The 24,504-nt window shown below is 47.1% G+C and overlaps 1 protein-coding gene across 1 annotated transcript in view; it reads left to right on the plus strand.

The window, feature by feature from the left end:
- The first annotated feature begins 2,184 nt into the window (after positions 1 to 2,184).
- The window catches only part of EHD3 (EH domain containing 3), a 29,279-nt gene continuing 6,959 nt past the window's right edge, over positions 2,185 to 24,504 (plus strand). The window contains exons 1-3 of the mRNA XM_009486096.2: positions 2,185 to 2,411; positions 9,381 to 9,557; positions 15,063 to 15,160. Of these exons, the coding sequence (XP_009484371.2) occupies positions 2,185 to 2,411; positions 9,381 to 9,557; positions 15,063 to 15,160 (502 nt within the window). The remainder of the gene's footprint in view (positions 2,412 to 9,380; positions 9,558 to 15,062; positions 15,161 to 24,504) is intronic.

A 24,504-nucleotide genomic window follows, 5' to 3' on the forward strand; every position in this document is an offset into this window, starting at 1 on the left:
GGAAAGTCCATAAAAACTGTCAAGTTTGGTTATGATCTGCCCTGGTGATGAAGAATCCAAAGGAAAGGGACTGTCTTCAGACAAGGCAAGGAAACACTTTTTTGGCCATTTGGCCATCAGGTATACATATTTATGATTCGTGCAACTTAACGATTAATATATATCTTCTTGTAAACGTGGGACAAGCGTGCCCCTGCCGTACCTGTAGCAGTTAGCTCCCGCAGCTTGCACAACAGAAACCTTGCTTTCCTCCCCCATTCATTCCATTCAGGAAGGGCAACAAGGTGGCCTGGGGAGATTTACAATCAAAGGCTTCCTGGCCTGACCTTTACTCAGCTCTGAGGATATCACAAGCAAGCACCAAAGAGACTCCATATATAGCTGTAGAAATACCAGAAAGGCATCAGAGGACCGCAGCCCTTAAATGGCAGAACTATCTAGAAGATGAAAGCGATTTTTTCCTACAAAATCAGGAATTCTCACCAAAACGTGTGGATTTCTACGGGGCCTTTCATTTTCAGGAGTTTACACTGGAAAGGAGTCATCAAATTCTTAAAGGCAAAAGCCTCTATTTATAAAACTAAAGAAACGAGAGAAATTAGTCTTAAGGAGCTTTCAAAAAAATTAATTCCGCTTTCAGACTAGCATTAGGCATTGGCAGCAAAGCAGAGAAGCCTGACCTTCAGAAAACACAGTCAGTTTGCTATTTTCTTCCAGAAAAAGAAAACCAGTCCCTGGAGTCATCGCTTGCACCTCACGGGTCCGGCCATGCCGCAGTGCGTACGAGCGCATGGGATCACACAACAGGAACAGCCAGGAAAATGGCTGCTCCTGCAGGCAGACGCATAGAAGGGACCTGGAGCATTGTCCAGGCACACGGGGCCACATGCATCTCCGGGTGTCCCCCCGCCACTCGTGGAAAACAACTGCTTTTAATGCACCGCCGCTTACACAAGGCCCAGGCTCCTCCCGCCCGCAAATGGCTGGGAAAGGGCAGGAGCCTGCCAGGCAGTGGGACCGCTTCCAAAACTGCCTCTTGCCACATTTCTCGGACCTGCTGGATCAACTCAAGTGAAAAAGCCATTTGGATATATTTTGGGAAAAATTCCCTGCTCTGCCCCAGCTGCTCAGTGGTGATGAGGAGGGCCCAGCAGCGGGGCATTACGGCTGATGGCCGGCCCTGGGGATACACCGAGCCACGGGCTGCTGCTGGAAAACCCGTGCAGGCTTTGGCCCGAGCGCTGCAGCCTTTGCTCGGCAGCTGTCCTGTCGGCCCTAATTGCTGGAGGAATAAAGGAGTGGAGACAGCAGCTAATTTGCCTGTCTCATCTACTTAAATTGCAAACTCTTCTGGGCACAGCCAGCCCCGTCTCTGCGAGCCCCCTGAGAAGTGAGGGGGAGCAGCAGTGCAGCCGAGTCATTGGCTTGGGGAAGGGCTGGGGACCCAGGTCGGGGTGGCAGCGTTCAGAAACAGGCGACTCCCTGTCCAATTTACACTTGGCAGGGGTTTAATATTTTAAAGTGAGGTGAGAAGGGGAGTAAAATGGCGGCCGGGCTGCAAATCCTCGCAGCGGCCCCCAGGGGGCGCTGTGCCCCGCCGGGCCCCGCGGGGCGGACCACCGCCCCCCTCCCCCCCCGCGCGCTTCTCGTCCGCGTCGCGCCCCGCCTCAACATGGCGCCGCCCGGCGCGGCTTCACCCGCCGGGGAGAACGGGCGGCGCCTGCCAGGAGCCGCCGACTTCCGCCGCCGGCCCACTTCCTGGAGAGCCGCCCTTAAACACCGCCCGCCGCGTTCAGAGGGTGCTGCCGCCGCCACCGCCCGCCCCTCCCGCCCTGCCTCCGCGGCATGCCCACGCCGGGAGCCGGCGGCGTGAAGGGAGGCGGCGTCCGCGGGCGCCGCTCAGCCGAGGCTGCGAGGAGAAGCGGCTTTCTTAGCCTCCCGCGGGGAGCGTTTTCTGACTGAAAGCGCCGGTGCGGGTCGCGTAGCGGAAGGCGGCCCTCGCGGGTGGGCTCTGGAGGGGAGCGAGGCCTGCCAGGCCATCCCCCGGGTCCCGCCGCCCGCCCGGCTTGAGGGGGCATGCGAGGGTAGCCCGCGCCGGCAGCCAGCCAACGGCCCCTCCCCTGCCCGCCGCCCCCCGCCCCAGCCTCGGTGGTCGCTGCGGAGCTGGCTTCAGGCGGCCCCAAGATGTTCAGCTGGCTGGGCACCGACGACCGGCGGAGGAAGGACCCCGAGGTGTTTCAGACGGTCAGCGAGGGCCTGAAAAAGCTCTACAAAACCAAGCTGCTCCCCCTGGAAGAGCACTACAAGTTCCACGAGTTCCACTCGCCAGCACTGGAGGATGCCGACTTCGACAACAAGCCCATGGTGCTCCTCGTGGGGCAGTACTCCACTGGGAAGACCACCTTCATCAGGTAAAACCCGGCTGGCTGCCTGCCTTCCTCTTGGGTGTGCCCACACCCTCGATGCCCGTGGGCCGTGGTGGGGCAGAGCGGGTCTGTGCTAACCGTGCTATGCCTGCATCCCTCATCCGTTCCTCCTTCCGTGCCCCCGGTGCCCATCAGCAGCTTTCAATTGAAAAGCCACCCCCACTTAAACTCTGAGAGTGTTCCTTTGCAAGGACAGGGTGAGTAAGATGTCCCATGAAACACCGACGTGGCAAAAAGTAGCCTAGGGCAGGGCTGAGGAGCGCAGTCAGGGCATTTTAGCGTGGAGACGCGAGTCACTCGGGGCCCTCTTGTCCGTTCAAAGTACAAAGGCTGCGGGAAGCCTCCTGCAGGGTATCCCCGGGACTGCTTGGGTAGCCCTTCTAACAGCCATTCTTTTCAACGTGTAGCTTTTGGGTGGTGGGGCAACCTGTGGCCTAGGGAACCTTAAAGTGGGTGCTTGAGTTTGTAATGGTCTGTGTCTTATGCTTGTGTCTGTCTTCCTCTGCGCTGTGCCCAGAGGCAACACTCAAGCCAAGTTTGAGAAGCATGTGTGCTCGGGTGTGTATGTGCACAAGAGACCTACCCATCCTCAGGTCTCCAAAAGTAAGCCCTGATTTAACTGTGTCCTGCTTTGCTGAGATGCCGGGAGCAGCAAGTTTGTTCCTAACTGTAAAGAAAGGGCAGCTGCCAACAGCAGCTTTGATATGAAACTGTCAAAGAGAGGGTTAAACTTTTCCAGCTGGACTTGGTTGCAGGGATCTCTGTTCAGCCACACTGCTAGTTCAACTTGCAGCAGCCTTTCTCTTGGGAGCATAGCTCAGGCTGTGCTGTCTGTGTTTCCTACGTGATTCATAAGCTTAGCGTAAAATTCCAGCCTTTTTCTGGTGTGGATGTGTTGAAATCTGTGGAATTACCCTAGTGTAAATCTGGATGCAAGCTACAAGCAGCCAGCCCTTTGTTCTACCAGTATTTCTTGGTGGAGGAGGGAGCTGTGGAGAGTAGAGAGAGGTGAATCAGACTGTACCTCTTCAGAAATGACCTTGAGAAATGCAGGGGGGTGTGCTGTAATGTTCCTGCTAATTAATGCTTTAGCCATGAGCCAAGAACGGAATGCATTTCTGCTACCTTGTCATGTACCTGGCAAACAAAGTTCTAGTGAAAAGGCTTTTCTTGTGTGAGCAGGTCAAGTAGATGATGAAAAGGCATGAAGGACCCTAAGAAGCATTTGGCATGTGGCTGGAAAGGGATTTGCTCCTCTGAAAATTAGAGGCTAGCTTGGATAACATAGTTGTCTGGTTCCACCCCAGATCTTTGTTCTGTGACTTGGTACCAAACCTATTTGAAAGGCTTTTTCTGTCCTCTGGGTTACTGACTCCTCAGAGCAGACCTTCCTCTGAACACAAGGAGGTTGCTGCATATCCATTTGTGAGGCTGCTGGCTGTGTAACTAGAGCATCTCTTCCTATTGTTTCCCTCTGGATTGCCAGCATCAGCTTTTCCCTGCAGTCTCACTTGGATGTTGTTGTTAGCAGAGACTTCCTGCCTTTGCCCCTCTCTGTTCAGTGAAGTCCTTTTTCTGCAAGCCTGAGCACCTTTTGCAAGAAGTTTGAATGCCCAAAGCATGTTCCAGGCAAAAGGAGAAGACTGAGTCTTTGCTTCTGTGGGATGGCAGCAACTCCTTTGCTGTCAGCAAGCTGATCTGAGCCTCTCTTCAACCAGTGCATTTCATTCATGCTTGTGTCCTCATCTCCCAGCCTTATCTGTACACCAGGGCAGGGATGAGCCTACTCAGGGATTACAGTCAAGCAGAAGTGACCAGGAGCTTCTGCTTCACAAGAGTGCAAAATGGACCCGAGAAGGGCTTTCGGGAAGGCAGAGTTTTCTTTGTGTAAAATAGCACATAAGAAGGTGAAAGTTGAGAACTGTTGGAGAACCCAGGGCCTCTTATGGGAGGAGGAGTGTGAGGGTCTGGTACTCCAGTATAATCCCAACCAAACAAAAGCAGGAGGTGCCAGAAAAGCGGGTTTTGCTTGCGATAGGCTTCTGGTGTGAGCTTGCAGGCACTGGTCACTAGAGAGCCTGGATAAGCACCAGATTAGCATCCAGAGTTATTGTGGGAAGTCAAGTAGGAGCTAAAACTGAGAGCAGGGAGGAGTTAAAGGGGACTGAAGGAGGAAGCAGGAGGGGAAACAACCATTATCTCTTGGTACTAGAGTGAAGCAAGAAACAGCCTCTGGACATCTCTTCCATAATCTTGTCAGGATGGGGGATAATTAGTGTTATCCCTATGTATCTACTCCACTCTTGTATTGCATCCTGCTTGTACTGCCATGGAATTTAGGGAGATGACTTAGTGCCAGTAAACACTCATGGGGAATGAACTCAGTCCTAGTTCACCTGGATCCCAGTCCACTGTTTAAAAAAAAAAAAGGGACAAAGGACCTTAGTCAACTACCTGAGGTGGGTTTGTCTCCCAAATAGCTTTCCTTGTTCTTCAGCAATCTGAGGTGAAACAAGGAAGAAATGCAAAGCTCTAAAGTACCTAAGCTGCAGCATTTTGCAGTGAGGCTGCTCTCCTGTCAGGAGCTGGTGGCAGAAAGAAGGTAGTCAAGGTCAGCAGTGAGAAACATTCCTAGAGGCCGAGGTGGGGAGGAGGGAAGGTGAGTTGTGTGGGTCAAAGCCAGTGTAGCAGGACCAGAGCACTGGCTTGTTTTCAGTGGAACCAGGCTGTTCTCTCCCCTGCTTTCAGGAAACCCAGAGAACTGAGCCTTATTTTGCTATGTGAAAGATGTAGCGTCACTAACTGCAGCTTTTCCATTCCTGCTTCCTGCTGTATCCTCATCTTGCTCGCTCCCATTTATTTCTCTCCTCAGCATACATTTGGCTTAGGCTTTTCTGCAGGGCTGGGGTCTGAAAGGCTGTGATGGCAAAGGCAAGGCAACACCTCTACCTGGGAATATCCAACAGCCACGGCAGGATGTCACTGGAGCCTGCCTCTGCAATGTTATTGCTTTTTATATTTCCTGTAAGAGGGTGGGAGTGCAGGACAGAACATTACTCTGCTAATTAACTTAGATTCTGTGGTCTTTTCTAAAAATAATCCTGGCTTCTGTCCAGCCATCCTGCTAATAAAATAAACAAGCCTGCCAGTGTCCTACTAACTGTCAACATGGCTTGCTTTTCTGGTGTAGTCACCCCTTCCTCCTACAGCTAATGATTTACACGTCCTGGCTGCTCCAGACTGTTTGTCACAGGCTACATGCAGAGCTCTGGTGTAACCTCCCCGTGTGGCCCTGAACCTTTCATCTCTGCCTGCACCAGGCAGTTGTCACCATTTCCTCCTGCTCTGCCCTTCCTCCCTTTCCTGCTCTGCATCACCTCTGCTGCCACACACAGCATCCTGCAGGGCTCCTGCGTGACTCATCACAAGCAAATGGCCCCTTCCCCCGCATCCTGCGGCACTCCTGCCCGGAGTGCCTGGGATCTCCTCGCCTGGTGCCTGTGCTGCTCCAAACCTGCCTGGGAAAGGCTACCCCAAGCCAGGCTGGCACTAATGTAGCTTTCCTGCCCTTGTCCCTCACCAGGCCTGAAATGGGGCAAACAGCTTGATGCTCCCAGCCACGTACCAACTCCAGACACTTCTCCAAAAAGTCAGATTGACCATTAAAAAAAACCCCAAAACAAAACCACACATTTACCTCTTGCCTGGCACTCTCTGCAGGCTTTGCCAGCCTGGCTGGAGGTCAGTCCCCCAGGCCCTTGAAGGTGTTCAGCAGCTCAGAGTATGGCATGCTGCACTGGCAGGGGAAACTGCTCACTGTCAGTCAGTGTTTTTCACAGCTATTGTTTGCTCTTGTCTACCAGAAATCCCTACAAATGTGACAACTGTATGTGTTTCTCTAGCTTGCTTCTGTTACCAGAGGCAGCCTGTGTCACTGCCTAGCAGAAGTGCCTTCCCCCATCAGACAGCATCAATAAATCCCCTTGTATTTGTCCTGTGTACAATGAAATTCTTGTGCTGCAGACACCCTGCTGTACAATATGCCCAAATCTTTCAGAGATGTCTGACTTAAAATAGATGCTATGATACTAGGCAGTGCAAATCTTCATATCTCTGATTTCATACTGCTTGTTGCATGTTAAGTCAATTAACATTCTCTTGTAGCTACTCCTATATGAGAGTGCTTTTGCTGGGGTTTTTTTGTTGGTTTTTTTTAAGTCTTATACAAGAAATAAACACAGAAATGCTTTGAAACATTAGCTGAGTGGAGCTGTGATAAAATTCTTTAGAGCAGCACGGCTGGAGGAGGAGTGTTGCTATTATAAGCAGGACTTTTGCTTAGACTTTCTTGGAAGCTTTGTCTATAAGTAACAAACAAAACCCCCAGGCTTTTTTTTTTCCTCCTGTTGCTCAAAAGCTATCCTATTACATGTGCATCTCAAACCTGTAAAAAAACCAAGCAGGTTATTGTTATGGCAAGTCTGCAACCTGGCATTGGGAGTGAGGGGTGTTTCTCAAACACACTTCACTTGCTGCACTTGACAATTGTTATCGCTACCTGTTTTTTTTCTCTCTAGTATTTGCAAGGGGAGAACTCAAAGACTTATTTCTATGGATTCAGTGAATGCCCATCTGTATATCACCCTTAAATATTCTATGTCAGACCAAAAGCAAAGTACAAAGCGGGAGCAGAGGAAAGCTAATAGCAGTAACTAGCATTGCAACAATGTCCATCAGGGGCTAACATTTTTGCATTGCCATCCAGGAGGCCTGAGCTTAGTTTCCAGAGTCTGGCCAAGTGGCTTCTAACCTAGCAAATGGTTGTTTCAGTATAAAGAGCTTTCCAGGGAATGGAGCCAAGAACATTGATATGATAGTCTACAGAGCCCTTGGTGGGAAAAAAGTAGATCCTCCGTGTTCTCAGCTGCTTCAAGCTAGAGAGAAGTTGCTGTAGCTGCCAGGAAGGTGTATTGTGATCACCAGGCAGGGAGGTGGCACACACCAGCATTAGCTGCAGTCTGCTTTTGTTAAGTAATGAGCCACTTTCATAGGAAAGTTTGAGGAACCCCTGATTAGGCTTTAGGTAGATAGGATGTATCCACCCTAGTATAGGAGGTCAGAGGGCTGTTCCTTTCTTGGAATCCTTCCTGGATTGTTTCAGTTTTTTGGGAACTGCTAAACAGCTGCAGTTTCATCTCAGAGTTGGTCCCATTAAGAGAAGTCACTTCTGGTGGCATTCTGGTGAGCACAGAACTTGGAAATCACTTTGGATGAAAGGTACAAGAAAATACATGATAAAATACCAATAAAGGAGGTGGTCAGCTCCTAAGGGAATTATGGATATCATTGCTGGAGTTACTCTGGCTGCAGCCATTCTCTTCATTAATGTGTACCAAGCCAGATGAGTAGCAGTGATTTGCAGCATGTCCTGGGTGTATATTTGCTTGTTCTACCTCTAGGTCCAGTTGATTTGGCCTTGCCCATTGGAAACTGAAGATGCTTTTGCTGACATGGTGTCAATAAATAGCCCTGCTGAACAAGCACAATTTTTTTGTTGTTCCTCAAACACTGAATGGCAATTACCTCTGTTAAAACGATGGTGAAAGCAGGAACCCCCAGAAAGTTATCACAAGCCTTCATACAAGTGGTTCTGTAGTCCCTCACATAGGAACTTACCCTCTCTGATAAGACTCACTCAAGTGAACTGGTGCTGGTTGTTAAACACACTGGTCTCAGTGACAAAAAATCCTCAGCCCTTCTCCCATTTCCTTTTTCCTCATCCCCTGAATCTACTTTTAACATCACAGCAATTCTATATTTGTCTTTCTACCTGCTAAAGATTACGTCAAAGCAATGGAAGAGGAAGTGCCAGCTATCTGCTGGCAACAAACAACACAGTATTATACTAACTTCCATAACCTGGCAGTCATTCTGTTCCTCATGTAACAATCCAGAGCTTATTACCAGGTCAGGTGGTCTGACACCATCCCATACTGAGGGCTAGACCAGTTCTAGCTCCCTTTTGCAAGCCACATGGACACAATGGTCTTAGTTTTCAGCACAGGACCAGCAGTTGGGATGTTTTCTGCACCCACACACACAGACCTGACCTCAGTGATGGCATTTGTGGCTCATGAGCTAAAGGGAACTGTCCCATGCACACCATTGACCCACCCTGAATTTGGCAGGGTAAGTCAGGATCTGCTGCCAGGGTCTTATTCAAAGTCCAACAGCCCCATGGGTGACTACCTTTCCCTGAAATTTGCCAAACTGTATCTTCAGAGAGGCTGCCAGAGGCTTAGAAAATAATAAGGGATGCTGTGCTTACTGTGCTATTTAACTTGATAACAAATATTGGGATATACTCTGCCACCCACATGCTTTGTGCTCAATATGCTTGAGCACTTTGTAATGCAGAACTGTAGCTGCATTGCAGAAGCACGCAAGAAGGGAGACTTGAGACTTCAACAGTTGAGTATAGGAGAAGTTGGCATTTGAGTGACTGATTTGGACTGGGGGTTAAGCACGTTAGTTGGATGAGTCTGCTGAAGTGAGCAGCAGTGAAGTAATTGATATTGGCACCAAAGGCCAGTAAGGTTTTGGGATTAACTCTGTGATTGCAGTGAACTGCTGTTTTTACTTTGCTATGCTAAGTCTGTTGCAAATGTCTTGAGGATTAAAATACACAAAATGATCAAACATGATGAGAATCTCTTCCCAGCAGCTATAATCTCAATTTCTTAATCCACCTGAAATAAGAAAATTTTAAATGTGGAGATCCTGAGTAGAAAAGATACCACAACATTTATCAAACGATTCAGTGACAGTGCTAAAAATAGTCTCGAAAGCATCCATACTCTTGAGCTTCATAATTACACTGCAGTCTTCAGTACAACTCATTTAGGACTTAGGGAACTTATGTATCATGCCCACACCCTGTCTTTTTGCCTACAGGTACCTGCTGGAGCAGGATTTCCCAGGGATGAGGATTGGCCCAGAGCCTACAACTGACTCCTTTATAGCAGTTATGCAAGGAGATGTGGAAGGAATTGTTCCTGGAAACGCGTTGGTGGTGGATCCCAAAAAACCGTTCAGGAAACTCAACGCCTTTGGCAATGCCTTTTTGAACAGGTCAGTACTCAAGAACCTAGTTGCTCTGGAGAATAAAGCTAGAACCTAATGAGCAGCATAGCTAGTTATTTAAAGGGATAAGGCATTACACTATTCTTCCTTTTTTTTCCATCCACATGGCTGATGCAAAGTCATTCCAGTCCTACGGGATGTACATCGGTCACTCACTGAAGGGCAGATTAGCAAATTCAAGTAGGACAAACCTTCATTTTACTTGAACAAACAAAACAAAAAACAGAGCACAGACTGTCAAGCTCATCCTGTAGGAGTCCAGAGATAAATCTCTTATTACACTTTGCTCTCCCTTGCGTTTATATTTCTAGCTCCTTCTCTTCTGCTGTCAGTTCAGTTCCCTAAAATTAAATATCCCAACCAGACATAGGTGCTGAAGTCAGTAGAGAAGTGGAACTGGCACAGTATGTGCATCATTGCTTTCTTGCATTTTTATTGAATGCCCCCCCTTGTAACAAACACAGGCTCTCTCCATTCTGATGCCTTATACATAAAAACCTCAGGTGCAAACTGATGACAGCTCTAATATCCTTCCCATAGCAGGGGGTTTGGATAATGCCTCTGTGACATGAGGAATGTAACCTTATCATCCCCTAGACCTAGCCCAACCATACTGAATTTTGGATCTAGGCCTTGCAGGAAGCCAGCAGCACACACCCATATCCTAGATGAGCACAAACTGTGCTACAGAAGGCAGATGGGAACAAACTGACTACGCCCATCATCGACACCTTCCCTCCTACCACAGGGTGGGAGATGTTGCAAACATGGCAGCTGGCTCAGCCAACCAACCAACCAGGACAGCTGGGCTTTGGCTCCCTTTCTAACTTCTGAGCTTAAAGAGCGTCTATCCAGAGAGTGCAGCATCTCCTACCAGTGCTGACCACAGGAGTGCTGGTGTAGGCTACAGTGAGACAGGGAAGGGACCTGCAGAGAAGCATGGGAAGGAGCTTGATGAGAGAAGAGGGACCTAGTGGAGTGGCTACTATGCAGAGAACCTCGCGGTACCTCAGGAAGCAGTATCCAATCACTGCACAGGCTCATCTTTCAAATGCATCAACATGGTCCTGCAGAGAGACTTTGAGACGTTTTCAGTATTTTATAGAGCCCAGAATATCTGCACCTGGCCCACAGTTAGGTCAGGTGACTGTCAACTCCCTACACCAGGGGAGGAAGGTGATTTGCCCGAAGAAAATAACAGGCCTCCTGCCTGGAGTGCAGAGGTAGTAGATGAACATGATTCGGAGCAGCTCTGCTGATAGCCAAGAACAGCCACAGCTGGCAGACGGTTTGCTACAGAGGAGAGGCAGCATCAGGAGTAAGGAGGCCAGGCGTGGAAGGCAAAAAAACCAAATGCTCCTGAACTGGACTGATTGATGTGTCCTGAATGCAATTTGCCCCTCATACAGCAAGACATCTCTGCGTCCATTAGCCTAGTTCACCATATCATGCTGTGCTCTTGTTACTCTTCTGCTACTCTTCCTTCTCCTGTGAGGAAGGAGTCAAGTATGCGCTTGTGAGAACAGCAGGGCAGAGGGGTACAGCAGTGATTCAGCAGCAGCAGAAGTGCAGTCCTGCTAGCAATGCAGGCAGTAGCCACAACAGGTAATTAACCCCTTGTCGTGGTTTAGCCCCAGCTAGCAACTAAGCACCATGCAGCCGCTTGCTCACTCCCCCTGCCCCAGTGGGATGGGGGAGAGAATCAGAGGAGTAAGAGTGAGAAACACTCCTGGGTTGAGATAAGAACAGTTTAATAATTGAAATAAAGTAAAATAGTAATGATAATAGTAACAATATAATAATATACAAAGCAAGTGATGCATGATGCAATTGCTCACCACCTGCCGACGGATACCCAGACAGTTCCTGAGCAGTGATCGCTGCTCCCCGGCCAACCCCCCGCAGTTTATATACTGAGCATGACACCATATGCTATGGAATAGCCCTTTGGTCAGTTTGCATCAACTATTCTGGCTGTGCCCCCTCCCAGTTTCTTGTGCACCTGGCAGAGCATGGGAAGCTGAAAAGTCCTTGACTAGCATAAGCAGTACTTAGCAACAACTAAAACATCAGTGTGTTATCAACATTCTTCTCCTACTAAATCCAAACCACAGCACTATGCCTGCTACTAGGAAGAAAATTAACTCTATCCCAGCCGAAACCAGGACACCCCTTTTCTGCTGACAGGTTAAAAACAAAAAAAAAGGGTAACTATTTCTAAACTGGCAGAGGAAGACGCGCTAAGGGGGCTAGCTCAGCAGTGTGAGCATCAGTGCTGAAAATGCAGACAGTAATACCCAGCTAATTAGGAAATTAAGCACATGCAAGAATTGACTCAGAGGGCTGGAAATTTAGCAGATATAAGTCCGGGTGCACCCACTGGACTGGATCAAGCCTCCCACGCTTACCCCTGTGTGGGCCTGGCTTCTTGGCAAGAGGCAATGCAGAGCTGTCTCTGCCTTGCACAAATCTTGCTGCTGCTGTGTGTTTAGTAAAGCACTAACCTCAACTAGGAGGCTGTAAGCAGAAAATTTAAAGAAGGGAGATTATCTCCAGGAGCAACCCCTTCTAAGCTGAGAGAGTGACCATGGGCAAGTCCGATTTACCCTTGAGTGGTTAAAGGTGGTGATTGGCTATGGGCACCAGTGGAAAGGAACAGAGCAGCACAAGACAGTAGCATTCACACAGACCATGGTGGTCTCAGCTGAGAGGTAGCAGCCCACAGTGCTGTCACCTGTGGGGTGCAGAGCCTGCTGCTCCAGGGGAGCTAAGTGGAGGAATAGAAGGAGTGAGCATCCAGCCCTAGCTGGTACTCCTTTCCCAGCAGAGACTGGGAGCTGCTGCCTTCCAGGAAGCAAGGGAAGAGTGGTACAGTCAGGATTTGGCTAGGAGACAGCGGTTAATTGTGCTGCTCAGAGCCTGTCTCCTCCCTCCCTTCATTCCCAGGAGATGGAGCGCCTGCCCATACCTTCCTGGCTAAGGGCAGAGATAGGCCTGAGAAGCTGTCCAGGTCTGAAAGGATAGCAGCTCTGCAGTACCATGCTCTGACCTGTCTCTTGTCCTTCTTTCCTTGCCCCAGGTGGTTCCTTGGTATTGAGATAAATGCTTGTTTTCCTCACTCCAACTCTGCTGGCAGTACCCCAGCTCTGGAGGGATCCTAGCAGAGAGATTACAAGTTGCACCTCATTATCAGGAGGACTTGCTTGGCACCAGGGGCCTGGAGCAAAATCAGGAATCTCAGCCATTACTTTCATATCACGTTGGCTTGGTTGCAAGATTCCTCCTAACCCCAAAGTCTGTCTTGGGAGGCTAAGGTGGAGCCAGTCCTGCTTTTGTGTTGTCAACAGCAGGAGACATGGATAACAGGTTCCTCCTTCACCCCCATGCTCTGCCTGTAAAGGTAGTGGAAGTCTAGTTTGGCACCACACTCTTCCCTTCATATGGCTGTGGACAGAATTAGGTCATGCTCCCTGAGGTCCTGCAGTTCTGCTGCGATGTCAGGAAGGCAGCAGCCATAACAACCTTGCCAACAGAGCCAGCATGCACTTACTCATGCTGGCCTCTGACCTTATATCTGAAGTCTCCTGTGGAGTACTTTCCCTAGAGAAGCTGGTGGAAAATCCCCTTACCCGAGGCATTTAATGTTAGACCACAAGGAATGCTCAGGGCTGTAACAATGGAGAGCAAACCTGGGCTGGCAGGAATGGGGAATAATATGACCTCCTGAGCCTTTTGTTCTCTGCTGCTGTGCCTGGCACTCAACAGGAGAATCAAGCCAGCCCGCCCTCTTCTACATGAAGCGTTACACATTCAGAAATGGTCCCTGTTGCCACCTGTCAAGCTGTGGATGTGGGAGAGAGAGGCTGTAATATGTGGTCTGAAATAGCTGACAGCTTAGGAGAGAAGACACTCATCTAACCCATGAGGATTCACTCTTGTCAGAATCTTCTTGGAGTCATACAGGTAGAAAAATTGGGGTGAGGTTTTAGTATAGCCCGGAGGAGCTCATAGCTGCAGGGACTTCAGCAGAACCACTGCTCATCAGAGCGCTGCAGGGTTCTGTCTGCCTTGACTGTATCTAGTGGCCCTTGTGCCAACCCTCATCCTGGTTCTGCTTCCTCCCACAGTAACATGGGGGGTTTTTTATGCATGGATGTCACACCACCCTATTAATATGCATACATCCATATACATACACACATATTTATAGCTGCCTGGAATGCCGTCACAAAAAGGCTATCCATGAAATGCTATCAGGAGCCACATAAGTGGATAGACTTTTACTGTCCTTTGCTGTTACCAGCAACTGAAATTGATGAGCTGCAACCCATTAAGAACAAGCACAAGTTACTCTTCTTAGGCAGTGAATTACATGGATACAAGATGGGGAGCAACTAGCTAAAGAGCAATTACACAGAAATGGAGCTGCAGAGGGGGGAGGAGTGAATTACAAACTGAATGTAAGTCAACAGTGTCATACTGCTGTTAAAAAAGCAAATATCTTACTGAGATATATAAACAGGACTGTCATATATAAGAGACAAGGAGCAATCCATCCACTCTGTTCAACACAGGCAAGGTCACAGCTGGAGTACCACATCAGCTTGGGGCATCATGCCTGAAGAACTATCTGGAGCAGTCTGAGAGGACCCAAAGGAGAGCTGCAAGGGGCTTCAGGGATTTAGAAATGAACTGGAAAGGCAGCTAGAGCAAACTGAAAGAGATGGGGGAAAAAAAAACCCAAACTGTTTTCTTTAGAGGAAAGACAGGATGACAACAGTATACATTGCCACAAGAAGGGAAAAATAAATCATTTTCCATGTCTACTGTGTTTGAGACTAAAAGGCATTGTAGCATGGGAGATTTAGATTAGATGTTAAGGAAAAGAGGTTTTGCTGTAAGGATGATTAAGTAATGGAGTAGACTCCCAGCAAATGTTAGTGAGTCTGCATTGTTATGCATTTGAAGAACGCCTTAGACAAACATCTGATTGATCCTGCCTTGAGGCAGGAGGATAGACTAAGCAGCCTCTTGAGATCTCATGCTGCTTATGGTGCAAGAATAGCACACTTTCTGTCTAAGACCAGATTTAAAAGAGAACAAAAATCCTACAACATTGCTGATTTTTTGAGTACAGGATTCTGCAGGGGAATGCTTAAGTGAAGAAAAACAAATACCACTTCTTGCTAAAATCTAAACAGCAAATGAAAACATTTGGATTTCCCCAGTCATCATTAATAATTTACAATTTGGGGGCCACGTAAAAAAAACTTGTCATAGGTCATGACTAAGACCTGTGTTTCAGAAGCAGCAAAATCGTCTGAGAAAGTGCTCAGTTCTGGCTGCTTTCTCATTTCTTTAAATCAAGAGTAGCTCTGAGCTCCAGCTGAAGACTTGTGAGATCAGAGCCTGGCTTGTCCCATGCTGCCTGTGATGTTCACCATGTCATAAACCCCTTTTGCTTTTATTTTAAACACATTTATTTTCACACAGGTTTGTTTGTGCCCAGCTGCCTAATCCTGTGTTAGAGAGCATCAGCGTCATTGATACACCAGGAATCCTTTCTGGAGAAAAACAGAGAATTAGCAGAGGTAAGTCTTCCAAACAACAGTAGTGAAAGCGAAAGGGATTATATGAGTTTCACCTCAAGCTATACAAGCTGTAGACAGAAACACTAGTAGGAGCCTGTCACGAGATACAGCATGACTTTGCCAATGTCCCTTTGGACTCGATTTGCAATCTACTATGGAGAATTTAAATGCTTTCAGGGAAGGTTGCTGACAAGGTCAGCAGTACCTGTGTCACAGTCTAGTATTTCCCAGTGCAACAGATTTCCATCAGAAAGAGTCAATTAATACCTGTCTGCTTTGCAGAAACACTTGCTTTCAGTGACCTATTGATGAGCCATAGGCAAGGCTCCCATGGCAATCAACCTGGTTTCTTTCCAGTTGACCTAGCAGGTTTCTTGCACTGTCCAGGCTTCCTAAACCTAGTGCAGGACTGGATTGGGCTTAAGAGCCATTGGCACCCAAGTTCGTCATTGCAGTGGGGAATCTGGAAATCCTGGGGGCACTAAATGGATCTGATGAACAGCACAAAGTCTCTTAGTGAACTTCTGAGTGTCTCAGGCTGACCTTCTGAAGTGAGCAACATCTTGATACTTTAAATGTAACATCTGTGGGCATTTTCTTACTCTGTAAGGTGGTATGGCATAGCTCACATTTCTTAGATGAAGCTGGTAGCTATGCATCATTTCATTGGAAGAAAGCCAAGGGTAGTAATCACAGCATTCAGGTTTGAGAAGATAAGTTCTCATTCACACCACCTGTTAACAATGCACAATTAAGTTTCAGCAGCACAGGCTCTACCCAAAGTGCTGAGGTCTTTCCCATATTTCAGTGTTCTGTCCCATGAGATTTCTGATGACTCATGCCTTTCCCACTTTTAAAAACACTCCTTTGCATTGAAATTGTTCTTGGAAGCTTCCCTTTCTCTTTTAATTGAGCAGCCACCTTGCAGAGAGACAGGTCATGTTTGTTTTACTGGGATCTTCCACCACGGGGACCTTAGCTAAAGAAGTGTCAATAAAGCTATGAAGGACAGCTAGGGTTAGTTGAACACTCACATTAAGCTTTTCCAACATGGGTCTCTGCACTGCTGGGGGATCATAAATTCCTTCCAGGCAGTCTACAAAAGGTAGCGATGCACAAGCCTTTGTCAGAAGGTTGAAAAACATGCTGTGCAAACACTCCTTCCTTCAGCAGAAAGTGTTTAAAAGTGGAGGTAAACAAAAATCTGTATTACATGGTGTAAACATTTTTCAGTCAAAAAATGGCACTGAAAGCAACCAGTTCTCTTGTGAAACTATCACTGTGAAGAAAACTTGCTTAGGATGAAATATTTTTGTTCTTAAAGAAAAAAAAAAGACCAACACTGTATGCGAGTCAAAATGGACCCATTTCAAGTACCAAAGGAAGTTTCCGTAGCCCTTTTCCCAAATCTCCTCACCAGTTCAAATCCTGACATATATTGCAAGATTTTTCCTATTTTCCAGCTATTTCCAGTACTAAAAATATTCTCCTGCAAAATGTACTGGCACTTCTTGCTCCTCCTTTTGCAAAATTTCTCTTATCAGTCTCCCAAAGGGCCTTGGTGTCCCATTCCTGCAGCTACTCTAGTAAAGGCCAGCAATGCCAGAACACACTGACTGCACAGCTGTGCGCTGTTGGGAAAGTCACCAGTGCACTTTGACCCAAGCCAGTAATGCCTCTCCAAACATCTGGGAACAGCTGAGGGAATGTTCCTTATAAGCAGAGAAGGCTAAAGGGGAGTCCCAGTTCTCTAAACTTTTGCATGCTATACCTATTTGTAGGACTGGAGGCCTATCTCAACATGTGGGGCAAGTTCTTCCTGGACAACTTTTCTGCCCTTAGTGCAATCAGGTGCTTGTGCATTGGCCCTGTGACTACAGTGTGTGGTCACTCCCCCCATTTGCTAGGGGGTGAGAAGCCTAGATGAAGCACAGCCATCTGCTGCTCATCCTACCATGCCAGGAATTTGCTCTGCTACACCTCCAGCTGGGCAAGGGGGCTGTCACAACCTGGCTGTCAACTGACCTAATCACAACAGTTAAAAGTACTGGGTAGGTGGGATCTCACTACATCACCATTTATATCCAGGACATCCTGAAACTGCTCACACGGACCACGTCAGATGGCCTTTCAATAGCTGCAGGACAAGATCCACATCTGGTTTAGATCAGCATAGCTTTGTTGAAGCTGGCAGAACTCCAGCAATTTCTGTCTGCAGGGGATCCAGCCCAGTGAGCAGAAAGAGTCAAAAGAGTGCTGAGGTGCTTATGTTTAGGAAGGGCTGCTGCCAGGCATTGGCTTGAGCTTATCTCAAGGGAGCTGGTGTTTGAAAGGGAGTGCTCACCTCCCAGCTCTCATGGAAGAGGAATAGGAAAAAGTGGTGAGGCTGGCACCTTTGCCACCAAGCTAATGAGGGCAACTGGCTCATAAGCAAGTTGGGTTTGGAGGCAGATAGAGCAATAATGTGGTTTCTAGGCAGAAAACAAGGCAGTGCTAAAAACTGCTGACACAACAAAATGCTCCTGCCCTTCTATACCTTCCCAGCCTGCTCAGATTTCACTTGGGAATGAAGCAAGACCTGAAGGAGTCTTACAGAGGTTTCCCAAGAGACACTTTGAAGTTTCTTTAACTGCTGGGAACAGGGGAGCTCTTCTTAGCCCCACTGTCTGCTAGTAGTAGGTTTTAGGACCCTCAGACCAGGCTACCTGTGATGCAAGGTCAAGGAAGGGAGTGGATAGTAAAGCAGCTTTCTGTCATAAATTTGAGGGGAAAAGTAAAGATGCAAAAGATGTGGCAGGCTTTCCCAGCCTGCCCATCCCATGAGAACCAGCAGCATTTCTAAAAATAGGAAATTCCTCTTGCTGGGAAAATCACAAGTCTGTCTCCTTTCCTATTAGCCATCAAGAGCATTAGCTAATCTATACAGTGCCAGCTTAGGAGAGTACCATGGTATCAAAGCTTAGCAATCATGAGGGCCACCTTATACCCCTGAATTTCAAGGCAATAGCTGTTCCTGTTACTGTATCCATGTTTCAAGGAGCAGGAGCAAGGAAACTGGGTTTAAAGGAATGATTCAGGCACCAAGACCAGGTTCTGAAGCTTTTCATTTGTCTGAACTCTGAATTAAATTCACTGCCTTGTTGCTGTTGGAAAGGCTAACATGACAGATAACTCAATCCCTTCCCCAATGGACAGACAGCATGCAGAAGCACCAGCATGCCAGTGTTAGTGCTAGCAGCTGTCAGCCTCGTGTAGCCAGCAGCAGGACTTTGCAAATGGGTAGCAAGCTTTCCTCCAAGGAGCGCTGTATAATCCTGAGAAACAGAGATCTGTGCTGGCTCTCTTCCAGGACACATGATCGTAAGGGCCACCTTCCCCCAACAGAGCAGCCTATAAAGTTTCCCAGTAGCAGACCTGCAGGTTTAGACCTGTCAAGCAGTTGAGGGCCATGCAGTCTGTCATAGCTGAAATCCACATCCCCTCAGCATGCAATGAGATCACCAGCAGTGACACAGCTGCTGCTGCTCCCAGGTTCTGGTAAAAAGTGTAGCCAAGGAGCTGCCTGCAGTGATTTGACCTACTGAGCTCCTGTGACTCATGTACTTCTTCATGGTGGGCACCCATGGTGTCACAGGTGTGGCAGCTAGACCCCCTAGGATATACAGGTGTATTTTACAGGCCTGGTGGCAAGTGTTCCCAGGATGTCATGGCCCAAAGCATCGTGCCCTTCACTGCTTCTGTACTGTCCTTGCCTGGAGAACAGGCACGTCTCTTCTGGTCTTTTTCACATAATGGCACATGAATCTATGCCCACATGTAAAGAACTAGTCATTGCATTGCCTTGTCCCTCACTCCATGCCCTTTCTTTTGTTGTTTCCAGCTGAGCATGAGGCAACAGCCTGCAACAGCAGGCTGCAGAGATGCCCATAGGGGAGGTATTTGTACCAAAGCAGCACAGTTTTGGCTGCTTTCACAATTTGATGATAATATGGATGCTATCCATTTGCAAAACACTGTTCTGGTGTCACATAACGAGCCCAGGCCATCCTGCTGCGAGGGAAGATGAGAAAGGGATGCCTGTACTGAAGTAAATGAGGACAAAGGGGAGGACCACAGGTCAGGTCACGCAGTACAGCAGAGCCAGGGCAGGAGTTAGGACTTCCTTATAATTCGTCATGTTGAGTGGTCTGCCATGCTAATTGAGCCACCTGGTAACAGCAGCTCATGCGCTTCAGTAGCGGTGCTGTCCTTGGGGGCTGAGCCTTACATGCTCTGCTAACCGTCAGTCTTGACCTACACATGCCCTGAGCTAAACAGATGCAAGTCTGCCAAGTTTCGTGCTGCCCTGGCCAAGTTGTATTTGATCCCTCTTTCAGGGTAGTGCTTCCTGAATATATCCTGAACACTTCCTTCGTCTTCACCCTATATATGTCACCTCCTCCCTTTCCCACATTAGCAGTGAGCACAAGGTCCTAGCCAGGAGGTAAGGACTGACAGCATCATTCCCCATCAGCTTTCTTTCCAGTACACGCTATTTCAGCCTTTTTCCAGCCTTCCACCCAGTTCCATTCTGCTGGCTGCAGTGCAGCCCAGGCTCCCCATAGCCAAGGAAACCACATACCTAGCCTTGCTGTCTCTCCTAGGAAGGAAGAATTCCCAATGACCAGCAGCTTCAGCACCAGGGATATTTAGTCATTCACCAGCCTGACAAAAGAAAAATGCTAATGGACAACAGCCTTAGGCAGTGCAGAGTTTTCAGGTTCTGCTGACTGTGTCTCAGGTAGCCATGCTTGGAAGGGAAAGGCAAACACCAAGGGAATTTATGTTCTCGCTCTTCATGCAACGTTATTTAGGGTACAATGGCAACAGAAAAATATTTTCTCCCTGAAGAGTTTTGTCGTGTGTGCTAGCAACAGCATGATACACAGCTGAAAGCATCCACCCTGAAAGCCTCTAAAAGGGAGGCATTTCAAATATTTGCTATAATACTCCCCACTGGAGATGTTTGCTTATATTTTGTATTTCACTCCGCCTGGGAGGGTGAAAGCGCGCTAGTTAGTTTTGACTTGGCAGTTCACCTCCATTACTGCAGTGCAGTAGCTGCTCTGCCAACTTGCATGATTTTATCACAGTCTCACAAATGCATACTGTTCCACTGAAAGGCTCAGTTCCTACAGTCACATAGTTCTGTACTTCCTCTAAGAGCAATGCGCAAGTAAGCATAAAATCTGCACAGTTCTGTCCCTTTTTATTCATGGAAATATGTGAAGCTGCAAGCCTAACTCTTCTGACCTGAAAGCAGGATGCAAACAAAAACTCAAAGTCATACTTGGTCAAACCATGATTTTGTTCAGGGAGAGGAGAGGAGAAGGGGGAGGTGCTATCCTTGTGATTTCAGTTGGAAATACTGCTATATTTCGCATTTCCAGACTGGAGGAGAAAAAAATAATGCAAAAAACTGAGATTAAATAGTTGCACAGATAGAAAGAGCTGTACTTCCCACCCCTCCTCGTGTTAACATATAGCAAGTACTTAATTTTTCTCTGATTTTGAACAGTTGTTCTAACGAGTCTGATTTTTAGATCAACTGTTCAATTTGTCCATTTCATTGTCCACTGTGCACTCCAGAAATATCCTAAGTATCTGTTTCATCAAGGGAAGATAGTTATGCCCATCAGTATCCCATCAACTTGCATTATTTATGCCCATCATGTATTTTTTCAGCATCCTGAGTAACAATGGAGAAGAACTGTGTTTCCTGGTCACTGGTAGCAGCTATCAGTTACTGATGGCCATTTCAGGCCATTTTCAAACATTATTTCTCCCTAGATTTAAACTATGTGTACTAGGAGAATTCAGTTTGTGTTTGGACACTATAGTAAAATAAACTTCCTTGGAATTCCAGCTATGCATCAGCACTGCTCTGCACTGACCTCTGTGGAAAACTTGGCCTATATTCAGATGCCTTCTGAGGTCTCAAAATCTGGCTAGGAACTGTTTTGAGGATTGGCCCAAGTACCAGGAAACAGTCCATCTGTCACAAATGATAAAGATATAAATGTGTAAAGGGTAGAGGGGACAAGTTCTGCTGTGTGCACATAGAAGCTAAACAAGCTGTCATAAGGAAACTTTGCTCCGGACAATGCTCTCATCAGTTTTACTCCACCCAACTTGAACATGTCTAGGTTTCACTCAGTTTCCACTGACAATAAAGCAAGAGCCCTGTCAGGCTCTGGGTGTCTGCCCAACCCTGAAACCCTTGTAATAAACAACATGAAAGCAAGAGGCCACAGCTTGCCACTCCAGGTACTGGTTAATGTAAATGTTAGCATTAGAAATCTGACACCAGCCCATCTTTCTTAGCTGAGAACATAGGCAGATTTGCTGTGCTTTATTGAGTCCTTTTGGCTTTGCTTTGGAAACCTTTTAAGTCTCCAAAACGTATGTAATGTTTCCATTAGTTCTATGATACCAAGGGGGAAGAAATGCAGAGCACTGGCTGGAAGATGCAGCTCTTAGTGCTGTGAATCACGAGCTCCAGGACAGGTTATTTCTTTAAGTATAGGCAAAGGTAGAAGTGATCAGCAAGCTGATACCTGCTCCAGAAATTATGACATGTAATATTCATAGAAATCTTTTCAGCCTGAAGGACTTCAGTCTGCTTCCCGACACACCCACAGATATACATTATAGGAATCTCTTTATATCCCCTTGGAGTGCAGCCACTTCCAGAGAGGAGCATGGCAGCTTCTTACAAAGACTGTTTAGGATGAGCTGCAGTGAGGTATATCCAGTACCCATCCCTCGCTTTTCATCTTCCCTTCTGTCCTCTCCTGGCTGGCACCACCAGCTCCTCACCTAGAGAGAAACTTGCCCAAATTACTGTTCTTCCACCCAGTCCCAGCTGTTTCATCTCTCATACTCTTCCCCAGCACCCTCTTCTCCCAACTGCACCATCGCTCCCTGGGTCTCAGAACAGCCACCCACCCTGCTTCACACTCACTTTGTGTGTCCTCCCCTGACCATCATGTCACATTCCTTCTCCTTTGCTTACAGCCATCTGTCACACGTGGGTAACACCTGCCCCTGCTGGCACATTCTCCCCCTCCAGTGTGGGCTGTCTACTTGTTTTGCCATAACATAGCCTTCTTCCCTGGACTTCAAAGGGCTTTCAGGGAGGACATCACTGTGACCAGTTAGACTAAGCCTCCAAACCCTCTTATTCAATTTAAAAATTCAGATCAAGTCATTAGCTCTCTGGAACAGAGACTCATTTCAATTCCAAGAGCTGCTCCCTCTCCAGGTAGTCAGTGTGCGCTATGCCAACTATCCCATCATCTTCCGATGCTGTCCTCAGACACACAGAGCCAATCTACCAGTTGACAAATAGGGACACAGACATAAAACTCTTCCCTGTAGAGGGCCATGATCTAGTGAATTTTCAGTCTCTGGATAATACCAGCTTTAAAAGGACAAGAAGGGGGCTCCTAGTGACTAAAATTCAGCAAGAAAGTGGTAAATTCCTAAAATGCATCAGTGGAGTTGAAAGCGGTACTGACAGCAAGCTGTGAGATACCTGGTGCAAAGCAGCAGCTTTGGGTTTTTCAGCATTTCTTGATCTCAATGTGCCCCTTCCATCCCATCTGAACTCTACCACCACAGGGGCTGTGGCTACAGTTCCACAAGATGGGAAACCCAGCAGTGAGCTTACTGTCAGACAAAAAAACCAACCAAACAACAACCAGTGTAGCTACATGGTGAGAAATGGTGAACCAATACACGCAGACTCATTGCTGGTTTAAATTAGCTTAAAAATGTTACAGCCAGGCAGATTTTACGCTGGGTCAGGTATCATCCATCTTCCCACAGTCAGCATAAAGACTGTATCATGCCTGGTCTGACTTGACAGAAATGTAATTGCATAATCCTGCCAGATCTTAGTGAAATGCATGCTGCCAGGTATTCCAATAGCGCACAGACAAGTATTCATTAAGCCAGCCTACCTTACAGAATCTAGGTGGCAGGATGTCTGCAAGAAGATAATTTTTTCTCTGTAGGCTGAATCCACTGACAGTCCTGCTGACTTGTCAGCTTTGTATTAAATCTGTTGAGTCCTTTTCATTCCGTCAGAAGGAAATCTGTCCCAGGAAAAATCATTTGATAGAAAAAAAAAATTATTATCGTGTTGATCTTGTCCCCCTAGTACTGTATGGTTGGGATTAATTTTCTATTCACGTTCCCCTTATCTGAAGGTTGTGAAAGAAGCTGCAATCAGTGATAGAGAATGTTTAAATACACATCATATTTTTTCAACAGAAATGCAAGCGCAACCACAAACAGCCAGGAATTACCGAAGAGAAAATTCTTCCCTTTACATTTCTGTCTGAACATCCCTGTAATAACAGTTTTTGCATTTATGCAACTTTGGCAAGCAGGTGGCTTCCCAAATGCCCTGTAACTTCTTGGTAAAACTATGCTTTATGCGGATAGCTTTGCCCATCACTGAAACGCTGCCAAATCAGAGATAGTAACTGGCTGTTTTTGAGAGGCCTTAGCAACACTCTACAACACTAAGAGAGCAAATAAAGAGACGTAATGCATTTGCAGTGGAATGAGCAAGCGGACACTTTGAAAACTCCTAATTTGATTGTAGATCAGGACCAGTTCTTGGTCTAAGCTCACACTGTAATAAACTGCCAGCAGAAAGCAGAGTCAGGCCCTATGCATCTGTGAAATAAAAATGGGGTAGAAGGGTAATGGAAGTGAAGCTATAATGCTTAGATTTAGTTACAAGAATAAGCTTTATGTGTTTTCAGGTGTTGAGCACCTCCAGCTTTGGCTGGAGTCAGGCAAAATGTCTTGAGTTCTCTATGCTGTTGGAAAGTCCTCTGAAAATGAAAGCTCTGAACATTAAAATGCAAATTTAAGACCATAAACATCTTTATTAATAGCTTGTCCTTGGAGTTTTACACTGTCACCCTGCTATCCAGATGCTTTAGTAGCAATCTACTCTTTCATATGCTAAAAGCAAAACTAAAAAGTGAACCCTATGAATCACCTGTGTGGCAATTCTCTAGGCACCTGTCTGTGTGAGAAAACACCATCACAACCAGTGACTCCAAGTAGATAGTTATAAACAGAGGTCTGTCCCGCCTGCCCTTTCCACATATCATGCTATGCGTTAAGCCACAATAAAACACTCATGATAATTTTTCTCTCTTTCCTCCTCTAAAGTATTCCATCACTTCAGAACAAAAACCATACACCTTGGTTTTCCTGCCAACTACCTCCATACAGAAGGATGCACGTGTGATCAGCCCTTGTTAAGAGCTGCACACAGAGAG

The sequence above is a fragment of the Pelecanus crispus genome, chromosome 3 (assembly GCF_030463565.1).
Source record: "Pelecanus crispus isolate bPelCri1 chromosome 3, bPelCri1.pri, whole genome shotgun sequence".
Classification (NCBI taxonomy): Eukaryota; Metazoa; Chordata; class Aves; order Pelecaniformes; family Pelecanidae; genus Pelecanus; species Pelecanus crispus.